This window comes from Natator depressus, chromosome 8 (genome assembly GCF_965152275.1).
Source record: "Natator depressus isolate rNatDep1 chromosome 8, rNatDep2.hap1, whole genome shotgun sequence".
Lineage (NCBI taxonomy): Eukaryota > Metazoa > Chordata > Testudines > Cheloniidae > Natator > Natator depressus.
This window is the reverse complement of record NC_134241.1, coordinates 43,616,348-43,632,031: the sequence shown is the minus strand read 5'-3', so window position 1 is coordinate 43,632,031 and position 15,684 is coordinate 43,616,348. Positions and strand designations below refer to the sequence as shown.

The window sequence follows — 15,684 nt, the reverse complement described above, 5'->3', positions numbered from 1 at the left end:
TACAGCTCACTTCATCAGATGCATCCAAAAGCTTATGCTCAAATAAATTGGTTAGTCTCTAAGGTGCCACAAGTACTCCTTTTCTTTATATTTACATCTGCATCTGTAATTTTCACTCCATGCATTTGAAAAAGTGTTTTTTTTTACCTACAGAAGCTTATGCCCAAATAAATCTGTAAGTCTTTAAGGTGCTATCGGACTCCTTGTTCTCTTTTCAGGTTCCTGTCCTCTATATTCCTCCCACATCCCAAGCTCTTCCACACATTTGAGTTCTTTCTCCCTATGGTCCCCCATCCTCGCATCTCTCCCCTCTTATTTTCCTCATGCAAGTTCGTTCTGCTTCCTTCTCCAAACTTCCACTCTCCAGGCTCCGCACCTCTCGCAGACTTTTGCCCTGCAGGCCCTTGTCCAAGCTCTTCCTCTCTTAGCCTTAAGAGCCTCCCCTTCAACTCTCCAAACGCCTGTCTTTCCCCAGGCTCTTCCACTTTCCTTCTGCTGACTCCTAGGCTTCTTCTTCCTAAGCACAGCCCCGTGGACGTGCCGTTAGCTAGCACTGCCCCTTCCCCAAACTCCTCCCTATCTGCAGGCTCTGAAGGGTGAAGACAAAGAGCCATTCTTTAAATAACAACTCGAGAACTCAAACAGGAAGCTTCTACCATTATTGAGTTCCCCGCTGCAACACAGCCTTATCTTCTCTGGTAACGCTGGAGGACCCGGGACTCAATAACCCCTCCATACAGACTAGTCCCCTCTTCGCTCCGAGTCCTGCACCACCGACCCGCCACGGCACCTTTTCTCCCAAGGCTTGTGCCCCAAGCTCCGCCCTCCCATAAGCCCCTCCCCTTATCTACCTAGGCCCCTCCCTCCTCCACGCTCCTCCCTCACGCAGCGCTCTGGCTCTGCCCCCTCCATGTGACCCTGGCCGGCCGCGGTAGGCGCGGCGTAGTGACCGGTCGGGGGGTGCGTTCGTCTAGTTGCAGGCGGCTCCCGGCTCCCCTGCGGGAGCGAGGCGGCTGCGGCGATGGCGGCGGAGCGGGGCCGCCTGAGCTTCCCGGGCGGCGCCGGGGTGTTGAGCCGCCCGGTGCCCATGAACCTATTCGCCACCTGGGAGATCGACGGTTCCAGCCCCAGCTGCGTCCCCAGGTTAGCTCTGGGCGGAGCCGCCGCCGCCCCCTTCCCCTCCTGGGTAGGCCTGCACCGGGGCAGCCCCTGCCGCGGGCTGCCTGCAACCCCCCTGGCGGTCCGGGCCCCGTCCCTGCCCCCAGGCCGGGCCGAGCTTGCGGGCTCCCCGCCCACAGTGGACCAGGCGGGGCAGCCCCCCGCACCCGGTGCCCCCGGTTCCTCCTCCCCGCGGAGCCCCCTTCCCTTCCAGCTCTGGGCCGGGGGATGGGGGGGGGTCCGCAGGCCCCCGTGAGAGCCCTGGGCGTGCGCCTGAGGGGCCCCCAGTGTTGGTCCTGGCTGCCCTGCCCCGGGAGGCTGCCCCGGCGTGGGGCGGGACCGGCCTCGGACCCCCTGCTAGGCGGGGAGAGCCTGGCTGTGTTCAGGGCGCGGGGCCCAGCTCAGGGCTCGGATTCAGCTCCGGACGTGCCGTTAGCTAGCACTGAGGTGGGAACCGCTCCTGCTGGCAGGCAGTGCCCCGCTTCTCCGCAGCCGTGCTTGTTCCATCACAGACCGCTCAGCCCTGGGGTTGCTCTGCGGCATGTCCGCCTCCATGCACCTGTCCTGTCCCACCTCTGTACCCAGATGGGCAGCCTGAGCCCCAGCTATGTTCCCTAGATGCGTGCCTGTGAGGTCTGTACCTGGAGGGAGTTGGGGGGGGAGGGAGCATGGGGTTAGGGCTGTGTGTCTGAAGGGACTGTGTGAGTGCCTTGTGGGTGGACTGGAAAGGGCATTTCTTGTTGGTTGGGTGGTAAGGCATGTGAATTGACATGAATGGGCAGGGGAGGCTTGGTTTAGCTGGTGACATCCTGGCTTTCGGGACTGCATCTGTTTATTAGCTTCTGTTTGCAAATTCCTTAATTTTTAATAGTACTTACTAGCATCTTCCCATTCGTTATTCCCGTACTTGTTGTTTATTTGTGTGGGTATTAGTTGTTCAAAAATGAACTGGCATGAGAACACCTTAAGCTGTGTGAAATTGGGCTTTGTGGTGGGTGGGATGATGGAAAAAGGGTGTGGGTGGGAGTTTAGCTGGGCAGCAGTGCACCTTACTTGCATTGTCACACTGCTCCCATTGTTTAGCCCTGAAATCTCCCTCATGCTCCCCCAGCCCAGATAAACTTCTGTTGTCAGGGTTTTTATGATCATAACAGAAAAAAAAACATAAAAGCAAGCTTCCTAAATTAATATCAAGTCATGTTTTCTTGTTTCTAGAGACAAATCCTCAGCTTGGCTTTTTATGATAAAAATGACACAAACTGGATGTGTACAATGGGCAGACAGGTTGATGGATGGAATGCTGTGAACAAGGCATTCAGGGAACTTTGCCAGGCAGCAGCACTGGGAGGAGAGTCACTGGGGAACCCCCACTGCTGAGCCATGCTCCCTAGACTCATGTCATTGTCTGTGCTCCCTTATCCCAGTACTCCAGAGATGTCTGTGTTCAACCCCAGCCTTCTACGGTCCATGAGAATAGGAATGCGACCACAGGTAAACTGCAGGGTTTAAAGAAAAGGAGTACTTGTGGCACCTTAAGACGAACAAATTTATTTGAGCATAAGCTTTCGTGAGCTACAGCTCACTTCATCGGGTTTAAGGGACTTCAGGACATGAGGGGCATAGAATCTGGAGGTTGCCTGCTTTTCATTTTCACTGCTGTTCACTCAGTAAAAAGATCTCTCTGGCTCTGTGTGCAGAGTAAACAGGTGTCCCAACTTTGTTTGGTGCTCCCCACCTTGGGGTAGATTAGCAGATAGTTGCTGCTCCCTTTACTCTTTACCCATTAGTACTCCATTAGGTTGAGCAGAGAATATTGGGTTGGTGGGCTGCTGCCCTGTACATGTGAGCTGCTCTCACAGCCACTTTCACCAGAGGCCAAATTGTGAGCATGGTGAGCTTTCAAGTAATGGCCTGCTGCTTTACTTTAAGAGGGGCAGAATGTTTGCAGCTTTCCCTATTAACTCTGACCCCTTCTTTTGCCCCTTGTATGCCCTCTTCCTAAAATGAGTCTGCCACACTAGTTGAGAAATGCACAAGCTTTTAATCAGTATCTTGTAACAGTTTTGTCTGAATATGTTATACCAGATGTCTAGGCTTCTGGTAATCAGGCTGAAAGTGCATTTCCATTCTAACAGCCTCTTTTCACTTGCTCATAACTCTCCAAACTTGCTGGGCTGATATTTCCATGCTTGGTATCTGCCCAAAGGTGAGTATATATGAATGTTTGAGGAAGATCCCTTTATTTGTCGTCTTGTTTGTGTAGGAAAAAATATTCTCTCCTTTTTTTTTTTTTCTCTCAGCAGGGTCACACCAAAAATGACGGGGTGTTGGCAGGTGACAGTGACAAGAGTTCTTGAAGTGCTACTGTCTTTGCTTGGTTTAGGGGGAAACAAATGAATATAAGAATGAAATCACCAAGTATGCCCAGTAATCTAACATTTTAGCAGACACCCCAACAAGCTCTGTAGTTATTGTGACCTTAAAGTAGCCTGAGAAGACTCAAGGTGTGTTGTCAGGTTTCTAGTGTGACAGTTTGCATGAGCGTGATCATCACTATTTCAGTTAAACACACACAACAAAATCCTTCAAATCCCTACTTTAGCATCAGGAACAGGAGGAGATTGTTGGGAATTGGGAGAAATTGTAGTTCCCACAATTATAAGAGACCTCCACAATTCTGGCTACATTCTGCAAATTAAACTCTGAAAAGTTTTCTCTTGCTGCAATCATCCAATCTATTTATGTACATGATGATTCTGCTTTTATAACACAGCCTTGTTAAAAAAAACAAAAACAAAAACAAAAGCAGCAATAAAAATATATTCCACTCCATCACACTAATTACCTCAAGGAGGTGTGTATTTCAAATGGTGACTGGGATTAGTTGGAGGCTAACATCACTAGAGACAATTTTTATTTCTAAAAACCCAAACAAATAAAATACAAAGTGAGGGCTGGGAGGAAGGCTGAATTTGGCTGGGTGGAGGTTGGTAATGGCTGGGGGACTGATGAAGATGGCTGCAGAAAGCTGGGCATAAGGAAACTTGAATTTGTGTGTGTGGAACTGGGGTTTGAGGGAAGCTGGGTTGTGGGAGTGTCTGGGGATATCTGGGAAGGAAACTGGATTTGTGAGTGTCTGGGGATAGAAGCCATAGGGCACATTGTGAAACCCAGTGGGCGTCTAAGGACTGGGGGCAACTGAGACCTATTTGGTGGTTGGTGCTGGGTATGGGAGTCTGGTCGGTTCCACCCTGCCTCCTCTCTGTGGTTGCTGTCACTGCCTGCTCCTCATGGTGCTGTTTCCAGGTCCAGCAGGGGGAGTAGCAGACAGAAGCTGCTTGGCTGCATGTTCCCCCCCCAGGTGCCACAGCGGCCTCTGGTGACCGAACCATAATTGTCAGATGTTGCTGCAGCCCATTTGGATGCAGAATATTCAGTCTGGGCCGTGGGAATGCGTGTCACCCTGCAGGTGTGAATTTTGTGAAACGTATGACACTTGGCAGGTCTGCAAAACGCAGTAGACTTATAAAACACTGAGTGCACAGCCAAAACTAAGTCAGAAAATTGAAAAGTTGAGGTTCCTACAGAAACATTAGTTTGGTGTCAGTGCATCTGTATCTTATGCTGCACATTTTAGAACAAACAATAATATGCTACACAGTTAACCAGAAATAAAAAATACTCCGTGTGTGTGTGTGTGTGTATATATATATATATATATAAATATATATATAAATGCTGCTGTGTTAAGTTGTTCAGTGAACCTTTATTAGCCTTTCCTGGCTGTTTTAACTCTACCTGTTAACATTACATCAGACTACTGTTTTGCATTTCATTGTATGTGGTGCAGGTGCTGCATAAGAACACAAAGGTGTCTGTGATTGGAGAGGGCAAGATATTTAAAAAAAAGGAGGGCTAAAGTTACTTTCCTAAGACTATATTTAACTTCAGGCACTCATCTTTGAAACTTTTGACCATGAATATTGCAAGTATCACTTCCTGGGATGCAGGAATGTCCTTGAGACATGCTATAATCAAAAGGTGACATTAGAAGACACAATATACTCTGAGAATGAGAGCTCCCTCTTCAAGCAGACATCTGTGAATACATGGAGGAGAGTGGAGAGGAAAATGGGTTTGGTGTTTTCCTTTGGATTTTCATTGGCTGCAATTTCTCTTCTGTGTGCCTGTTGACTTTTAAGACTCTTCAAACACCACTGCTTTGAACTCAGTAAAAAGTCAGAGAATGGGTGGAATATGCAGAAGGATCATGCTCTGGGAGAGAGCATTTCCTTCCCTTTTAAAAAGTTTAGGTTAGTGTAGATAAATCTCTAGAGACATTTGTTTCTATTTCAGAGACATTCCTACCCTGTTGGCATACAGCAATAGAGGGGAGCAGGGATTGGACCAGCAAGTGCTTGCTTTATTGGAATACATAATTGGGGCTAAGTGCCTGCAGTTATTTTTTTCTCAACACACACACGCACTGGGGAATGTGACATATTTTGGAATGCTTTTGTGGACAAGAGCTTGCCAATAAAGGAAATAAAAGGCAATGGTCTCATTCAGTGAATTGCCCTGTGTAGCTGGTATGAAGCCTTGAGTGTTGTGGGTGGATTGGTACACTGAGAGTTGATTGACTGGAATGCTTTGCTCATTTTGTCCAGTTGATCGCTGATTAGCAGACTTTGTGGTGGATAATATATGAAATATCACTCTTCACAAGGACGAGAGGAAGATCTCCTTTTAGTTTTGATTTACTGGAAGTCCAGCCAGTTCATGTGGACTTAGTAAAACTTGAAGGGCTAAGTATCTAGTTGCTTTACGGGGAGAAATGTTCTCAGAAGCCATATTTAGTTTGTGAAAAATAGTGGCAAAGAACCATAGTTTTCTTCAGTGACACATAGCTCAGTTAAATCTTTGTGCTTGATTCTTTGTACGTTAGGTGGAAGGGAGTGTGGTTTCTCTTTGAAAGAGAGGGATCAGCTTCTTTGTGTAACAAATGATTTGATGTGCTTATTCTTCTGTTGATGTCAGCTGTTTTCGTTTTTTTTTTTTAAAGTACTTTGTGGACAGTTGTTGCTGTATGTATAAAAGTACTTCTGTGGTATTAGCGACCATAATACCTCAGTCATGCAGAGCAGGCTGTTGATATCACTCCATCAAAACCATATGCTGCAGCTATGTTAAAACTATGTAGCCTTTCTGGATTTTAGCCCTCTGGCTTCCTACCCATCTGATAGTGACAGACACAGCTTTCCTTTATGTATATAATAGGTTTCTTGGGCCTGATATTTAGATGAATTGAGTATGTGTAGCACCCATTGCCTTAAATTGGAGTTGTGGGTAATCAGCTTCTCAGAAAATCAAGTTCCTTGTTTCAGTCATTGCAATCACATCACTGGTGTTACCTTATCAACAAAGAGTCTTGACAAGTATATTTCAGAGGGAAGAAGCTGTCTACCTGTTTCTTCCCTACTAGTCTCACTCTTGTGCAATGAACTGCTGTTTTTAGAGGAAGGATATATTGCATAACATTTCCTCTAAAACTTTTAAAAAATGATTGAGAAAAGAAACTAGAGTTGTATATTTCTCGAATTATGCTGCTGGTTCAAGAGGCAGCATGGTCAAGTTGTCTGAAGACTGAATTTGCAACTGTAAAATCCTGACTTCTCATTCAGAGTTTGCCACTGACTTGTATGATTTTAGTTAACTGCTCCTGCCTCAGTTTCCCCAATCTGAAAAATGGAGCTTCATTTGTTACAGTTTGCAAACTGCTTTGAAGGTGGAAAGTGCTGTGTAAGTTGGCTATTCTACTATGGTGAATGTGACAACCTCCCCATTTTGAGAGAACATTTTGAGGCCCCAACACTAGGAGATTGAGGGGGATGGCTGGGGAAGTGGAGGAGGTGGTCTCAAGACTGTAAGAGACTGTCTTGCTAAGTGATCTCCAGAATAAAAAATGTGGTTGGATTAATATTTTCATCCATGACAGGGTTTGCATTATGCTATTGATCTGTTTCTAGGATGTTTGAAAGCACTCAAACTTGGTCTCACACATACATCTTATTGGGGTAAGTTTGTTTCCTCATACATCACTGGGAGAAATCAAGGAAGCAAACTGAATAGCGCTCAGAAGAAGTTAGTGTTATAAATAAGCTGAGATTTCTTTGTTCATCAGTGTAGTGTCTGAGCACTTCAATGTTAACTTTCCTTCAACACACATAAGAGGTAGTGAAATATTATCTCCATTTTGCAGATAAAGATCTGAGGGACAGAGGGGGGAAAGTGACTTGCTTTAGGTCATCCAGGAAGCTTTTGGTGAAGGTGGGAATAGAACTGAGTTAGCTCAGTGCCTTAAGTCAAAGACCAACCTTCAGCTGATCATGGGTCACTGGGGTGAAGGAAAGCAAAAACTTGACAGTTAGGAAGAAAGATCAGAGGGAAAATATGGAGCGTCTCAACCTAGTCACTCCACATATAGTCTGTGCTTGAAGAGGAACTGTAGCCCAACAAATGAGCAAGAAGCAAATGCTGAAAACTTTTCAGAGTGCCATTATGTTCCTCTGTAAACCCTGGTCTGTATTTTCTAAACACATCTCATAGTTTGCCTTTGCATGGGAAGTTGGCCTGTTAGTCTGCTTATTTGCGTCATGTCTTGGCAGCTCTCCTAATTCCTATGGGCCAAATTCTGCCACTCTTATGACTGACCTTCTTGGGAGCGTAGTTCCTATGGAATTAATGATCATCTGCCAAATAATGCTGGATTGCCAGGCCCGCTGTTATCCTCAGTCTTTCTCTTAGCTTTAGTGAAAATTCTGGACTGAGGAATTCCTCTGGGCCTCTAACAAATCTTCCATTTTTTTTAATGAAGCTGGGATCAGAAGAAAAAGAGGGAGTGGAGAATTGGAGGCGAATTTGACTATTGGGAGACCAGCAAGCTTGGATAGTGGTCATGTTAGTTTACTTCCCCGTGTTTTCTCTCTCCCTGAAAGCTACTGTAATTGTTATCCAGTCTTTACTGTCTTCTCCGGCTTTCAGTATAACATGCATTGCTGTTGTCATTTGGCTGATAAATGCCATTTCTCAAGCAGTGGTGTGGGATTTTTAGTCCAAATGGATCTTAATGCAGACAATAAGTGGCTTAAATCTAATTGAAAGTGATAACATGAAGCTCATCTTGTAGTGAGGTTTAATTGGATTACAGTAATATACAGTAATTATGTGGAGACTCACAGGGCATGGAGCCAGTTTCACCATGAGAGAATGGAACCTCACTAGTTGCTAGCTTGTTTATTGAAAATTGGGTAGTCACCGAGAGAATTGGCTGATAGGTAAATAAACAAGTGACACTAGTTGCCGGGAGACTTTGGAAACTACTTGGTCCATCTTTGAGTGTTGCATAGATCCCCTCTTGGGATGAGTGCATCCATCTGCACGGAAGCGGATAACCCTTTGGGAAACGGTGGCTCTTAAGAGCTGCAAGTGTACCTTATAGATCCCAGTGGTTGGAAACGAAAGTACGTGTAACCATAGATTCATAGATACTAAGGTCAGAAGAGACCATTATGATCATCTAGTCTGACCTTCTGCACAGCGCAGGCCACAGAATCTCACCCACCCACTCCTGTGAAAAACCTCTCACCTATGTCTGAGCTACTGAAGTCCTCAAATCGTGGTTTAAAGACTTCAAGGAGCAGAGAATCCTCCAGCAAGTGACCCATGCTACAGAGGAAGGCGAAAAACCTCCAGGGTCTCTTCCAATCTGCCCTGGAGGAAAATTCCTTCCTGATCCCAAATATGGCGATCAGCTAAACCCTGAGCATATGGGCAAGATTCACCAGCCAGATACTACAGAAAATCCTTTCCTGGGTAACTCAGATCTCACCCTGTCTAACATCCCATCACAGGCCTTAGGCCTATTTACCATGAATATTTAAAGATCAGTTAATTACCAAAATCATGTTGTTCCATCATACCATCTCCTCCATAAATTTATTGAGTTTAATCTTAAAGCCAGGTAGATCTTTTGCCCCCACTGCTTCCCTCGGAAGGCTATTCCAAAACTTCACTCCTCTGATGGTTAGAAACCTTTGTCTAATTTCAAGTCTAAACTTCCCAATGACCAGTTTATATCCATTTGTTCTTGTGTCCACATTGGTACTGAGCTTAAATAATTCCTCTCCCTCTCTGGTATTTATCCCTCTGATATATTTATAGAGAGCAATCATATCTCCCCTCAACCTTCTTTTAGTTAGGCTAAACAAGCCAAGCTCCTTGAGTCTCCTTTCATAAGACAGGTTTTCCATTCCTTGGATCATCCTAGTAGCCCTTCTCTGTACCTGTTCCAGTTTGAATTCATCCTTCTTAAACATGGGAGACCAGAACTGCACACAGTATTCCAGGTGAGGTCTCACCAGTGCCTTGTATAACGGTACTAAAACCTCCTTATCTCTACTGGAAATACCTCACCTGATGCATCCCAAGATCGCATTAGCTTTTTTCATGGCCATATCACATTGCCTTTCATGAGTTGGAAGCGGTGAGTCAGGATCTCCATCTCACCCAACTATTTCAGCCTTTCTTTGAAAAACTACCTAGCAAACTCATAGCAGCTCATTCCACACAGTTGAGTGTCTTATCTAGATCAGAACCATGCCGTGGTAGCTGTGTGGTGACTGGCTGGGCTGCTCATTCTTTCTCTTACCCAATTGTTGCCAGTCAGAATTCCAGGCTTTAAATGCTTTCTGCTTGCAGGACAGATGTCTGTTTCAGATCAGCAAGTCCAAAGCTTTTTACATCTTTGTGCCATATATTTGACTGGGAATGATACCACTTGTGCAGCCTTTTCTCCAGGGGTTTGGTGGGACAAAGACATTGCTCCGTCTGTTCCTTCTTGAGGCATTAAATGTCAGTGCAACTATTGTGGGACAAACATAGACTGGCTTATTTCAGCTCCTTTGGTGCAAAAATGGGGAGAGAAGCATGCAATATGATGGGGTGATAGCACAACTATAGTTATTTTTATTACCATAGTGCAGGTGTGGCCAACCTGAGCCTGAGAGAGAGCCAGAATTTACCAATGTACATTGCCAAAAAGCCACAGTAATATGTTTGCAGCCACGTCCCTCCCCCCAATGAGCTCCCAGCACCTCCCGCCCACCGGCAGCCCCACTGATGAACACCTCCCCCTCCATCCCCCCACCTCCCAATCAGCTGTTTTGTGGCATGCAGGAGTCTGCTGGGGGGGGGCGGGGAGGAGGAGCGAAGGCATGGCAGACTCAGGGGAGGAGGCGGGGGCTATGGCAGAGCCATGGGTTGGGCAGTGAGCATCCCCTGGCACGTTGGAAAATTGTGGCCTGTAGCTCCAGCCCCAGAGTTGGGACCTATACAAGGAACTGCATATTAACTTCTGAAGAGCCGCATGTGGCTCTGGAGCCACAGGTTGGCCACCCCTGCCGTAACGTCTAGGAGCCCTAGTCTCAGATCAGGATTCCATGATGCTAGGCGCTGTACAGACACAGAACAAGAAAAAAGAACAGGAGTACTTGTGGCATCTTCGAGACTAACAAATTTATTAGAGCATAAGCTTTCATGGGCGACAGCCCACTTCATCGGATGCACAGAATGGAACATATAGTAAGATACATACATACAGATAAGTTGGAAGTTACCATACAAACTGTGAGAGGCTCATATATTTATTCAAGTGACACCATCATAGGACCTAATCACATTAGCCACACCATCGGGGGCTCGTTCACCTGCACATCTACCATATATGCCATCATGTGCCGGCAATGCCCCTCTGCCATGTACATTGGCCAAACGGGACAGTCTCTTCGCAAAAGAATAAAAGGACACAAATCTGACATCAGGAATCATAACATTCAAAAACTGGTAGAACACTTCAGCCTCTCTGGCCACTCAGTAAAAGATTTAAGGGTGGCAATTTTGCAACAGAAAAGCTTCAAAAACAGACTCCAAGGAGAAACTGCTGAGCTTGAATTAATATGCAAACTAGATACCATTAACTTGGGTTTGAATAGAGACTGGCAGTGGCTGGTTCATTACACATATTGAATCTATTTCCTTAAGTATCCTCACACCTTCTTGTCAACTATCTAAATGGGCCATCTTGATTATCACTACAAAAGTTATTTTTTTTCTCCTGCTAATAATAGCTCATCTTAACTAATTAGCCTCTCACAGTTTGTATGGTAACTTTCAACTTACCTGTGTGTGTGTGCGTATGTATGTGTGTGTATGTGTGTATATATATAGACACACACATGTATATCTTGCTATATGTTCCATTCTATGCATCCGATGAAGTGGGCTGTAGCCCACAAAAGCTTATGCTCTAATAAATGTGTTAGTCTTTAAGGTGCCACAAGTACTCCTGTTCTTTTTGCAGATACAGACTAACACAGTTGCTACTCTGAAACCTGTCAGAACAAGAAAGCAGTCCCTGACCCAAAGAGCTTACAATCTAAGTATAAGGCAAGAGATAGATACAGACCAACATGAAAAATACAAGGAAACAATGAGGCAATAGGGTCAGCATGGGAGGCTACGGTCTCGGCACACCAGGAGCCTAACCATTGTCATTGTTTTTCTAGGTATCACGCTAAAGTGTTTTGAAGAGGGATTTGAAGGAGGATGAGTTAGTTCTGCAAAGGGTGATGGGCAGCTCCTCTCAGGCATGGGAGGCAGCATAAGAGAAAGTAGGAAGGTGCTTGTTTGAAAATTTAACAAGTGGGCAATAGAGGCTGATCTAAGGCAGGAGTCAAGGGATTCAAGGGTGCTGGGGACATGGTCAAAGTGATGGGCTTCGAAAATGATCTTTGCAGCAGTATTCTGAATGGATATAAGCAAGGGAGGACTGCATTGGTCAATTACAGAAGAAAGAGTGTTGCTTTAATTGAGAGGTGAGATGAGAGGCTGGACAAGAGTTTTAGCTGTGTGGATGGATAGGAAATGTGTCTGAGACATCGTGCTGAAAGAATCTGCAAGGCTTAGACATAGTTTGGATGTGAGGTCCTACAGAAAGTTTCTAGTCGAAGATGATGATCCGGTTTTTGCCCAGGAGACAAGTGGAATGGTAACGTCCACTGTGATCGAGAAAAGGTAGCAGGACGGTCTTGGGGACAGGGACCTTTTAAGAGCTCTATTTTCGCAATGTTGAGTTTAAGCTGACGGCTGGACATCCAGGAGGAGATGTCAGAGAAATGGGCTTCGATTTCCTTTTGGACAGATGGAGACTTGTCTGGAGTAGAGAGAGAGATCTGAGAGTCATCAGCCAAGAGATGGTAGTTGAATTTGTGTTTATGGATGGGATTACCCAGGTTAATTATATATGTTAGTTAATGTTGAGACTAGCTTATTGTTTAACAGCCTATTTTTTAAAGTGCTTAAAAAAGCCTCATGCTTCCTGGATTGTCTTGAAAATTGCTGTGCACATCCAGCCATGCACAAACTGCAGTAAGCATTAAAATGTATTCTAACCCCAAAGACAGAATTTTTGTAGTCCTTTTTCATAGAATCATAGAATATCAGGGTTGGAAGGGACCTCAGGAGGTCATCTAGTCCAGCCCCCTGCTCAAAGCAGGACCAATCCCCAACTAAATCATCCCAGCCAGGGCTTTGTCAAGCCTGACCTTAAAAACTTCTAAGGAAGGAGATTCCACCACCTCCCTAGGTAACGCATTCCAGTGTTTCACCACCCTCCTCGTGAAAAAGTTTTTCCTAATATCCAACCTAAACCTCCCCCACTGCAACTTGAGACCATTACTCCTTGTTCTGTCATCCGCTACCACTGAGAACAGTCTAGATCCATCCTCTTTGGAACCCCATTTCAGGTATTTGAAAGCAGCTATCAAATCCCCCCTCATTCTTCTCTTCCGCAGACTAAATAATCCCAGTTCCCTCAGCCTCTCCTCATAAGTCATGTGTTCCAGTCCATTTTTGTTGCCCTCTTCTGGACTCTTTCCAATTTTTCCACATCCTTCTTGTAGTGTGGGGCCCAAAACTGGACACAGTACTCCAGATGAGGCCTCACCAATGTTGAATAGAGGGGAATGATCACGTCCCTTGATGTGCTGGCAATGCCCCTACTTACACATCCCGCAATGCCCCTACTTACACATCCCAAAATGCCATTGGCCTTCTTGGCAACAAGGGCACACTGTTGACTCATATCCAGCTTCTCGTCCACTGTCACCCCTAGGTCCTTTTCTGCAGAACTGCTGCCTAGCCATTTGGTCCCTAGTCTGTAGCGGTGCATGGGATTCTTCCGTCCTAAGTGCAGGACTCTGCACTTGTCCTTGTTGAACCTCATCAGATCTCTTTTGGCCCAATCCTCTAATTTGTCTAGGTCCCTCTGTATCCTATCCCTACCCTCCAGCGTATTTACCTCTCCTCCCAGTTGAGTGTCATCTGCAAACTTGCTGAGGGTGCAATCCACACCATCCTCCAGATCATTTATGAAGATATTGAACAAAACCGGCCCGAGGACCGACCCTTGGGGCACTCTGCTTGATACCGGCTGCCAACTAGACATGGAGCCATTGATCACTACCCGTTGAGCCTGACAATCTAGCCAACTTTCTCTCCACCTTATAGTCCATTCATCCAGCCCATACTTCTTTAACTTGCTGGCAAGAATACTGTGGAAGACAGTGTCTAAACTTTGCTAAAGTCAAGGAATAACACGTCCACTGCTTTCCCTTCATCCACAGAGCCAGTTATCTCGTCATAGAAGGCAATTAGATTAGTCAGGCATGACTTGCCCGTGGTGAATCCATGCTCACTGTTCCTGATCACTTTCCTCTTCTCTAAGTGCTTCAGAATTGATTCCTTGAGGACCTGCTTGATGATTTTTCCAGGGACTGAGGTGAGGCTGACTGGCCTGTAGTTCCCCGGATTTTCCTCCTTCCCGTTTTTAAAGATGGGCACTACATTAGCCTCTTTCCAGTCTTCCGGGACTTCCCCCGATCGCCATGAGTTTTCAAAGATAATGGCCAATGGCTCTGTAATCACATCCGCCAACTCCTTTAGCACTCTCGGATGCAGCGCATCCAGCCCCATGGACTTGTGCTCGTCCAGCTTTTCTAAATAGTCCTGAACCACTTCTTTCTCCACAGAGGGCTGGTCACCTCCTCCCCATGCTGTGCTGCCCAGTGCAGTAGTCTAAGAGCTGACCCTTTTCACCCCATTGTAATGGAAACCTTGTTGCGACCTTCACTGTGGTGGTATTATTGCCACACCATAATATTGCTGTGCCGCATCAGGGCCAGGGTAGAGTTATTGGTGTAAGTTGGGGCCCTTTAGATCAAGGGGTTCCCAACATACAGCTTATGCTGATCTTTTTTCAATTTTCAAAATGCTCTAAAAACCACATGCATGGCAAGATTATCTTGAGTACTGGTACTCCAACAGGGGCTGGGGTACCTTTTGAGAGAAGGGGGAGAACATCCACTGAGATGTTCCCAGGAAGTCTGCTTGTGCTCATGGCCCCCTATTATTCCCGCTTCCCCCCCCCAAAACAGGGGAAATTAATGCCCTCAGAACTTTGTTAATGCAGAATTAAGGTTGATTAGCAACCCCTCCTACCCTTCCAGAACGTTGAGTGCCTGGCACTCCTGAAAACCAGGAAACACAGAACACGTGGCACCCACCCCCATTATGCAACCCTAACTCTGCCCTCTTTCAGTGATGTCCTGCCTGCTCTGGATACTGTCGCACTCTATCCATATGATACGGAGCACTGCAGGGACACAGCACTTGGGTATATTAGGAGAAACTGTCAGACCAGGTCCTCGCTAAAGCAAAAGTTGTGGGAGGTGAGCTTAGTCAACACCAGCTGGCTACGCCTATTCTTATCCTCCATTTCACCTGTTCTTCCTAGATGACCCTCAGGTGTCCAGCGTTACCAACACTTGTTCCAAGGATCCTCTCTGGAGCATCACCTGCACTTACCTCTGCACCAGCCTGCTGCCAATTCCTGTGGCAAGAATAATCTGTGCTCCTCTGCTTGCAGAGCAGACATCAGTCAGCACAGAAACTAGTGGTTCATGATCCCTCTGGGTGTAGATGCATCTCTCCATGTATTGCAGTGTGAGCTATTGTGACCTACTGCAAGTAATCCCTGCACCAGTCAATGCAGTTTCCCTAACACACTGAAAGGCTGTTAGAGTGCAGGCAGATGAATGGGAGAATACAGTTCTGTGGGGGACAGCACTCCACATAAAATGACACCTACCTCATGTCTGCTTATTACGGGACAGCCCTGGCTGAAACATACTTAGTCTATCCCCAGTGGCGCTTGCCAGCTTCAGGGGGCAGAGTGAAAGTTGCAGGGTGAGCTGGCATTTACTTTAACTCTAATTTGTAGCTTTCAGAGGTTTAAGTACAAGTGCATTTCATGTTCTGGAAGGGTTCACAGCCCTGCCAATCAACTTTAAGTGAGCGTTAACCAAGTTTTTGGACACTGAATCTGAATTTCACTCCTGTCTGAGGCTTGTC

At 46.1% G+C, this 15,684-nt stretch overlaps 1 protein-coding gene across 3 annotated transcripts in view; it reads left to right on the top strand.

The window, feature by feature from the left end:
- The first annotated feature begins 930 nt into the window (after positions 1-930).
- The window catches only part of PACS2 (phosphofurin acidic cluster sorting protein 2), a 182,922-nt gene continuing 168,168 nt past the window's right edge, over positions 931-15,684 (top strand). For all 3 annotated transcript variants that reach the window (XM_074960863.1, XM_074960862.1, XM_074960861.1), the window contains exon 1: positions 931-1,143. In XM_074960863.1, coding sequence (XP_074816964.1) covers positions 1,022-1,143 — 122 coding nt within the window. In that variant the 5' untranslated portion in view covers positions 931-1,021. The remainder of the gene's footprint in view (positions 1,144-15,684) is intronic.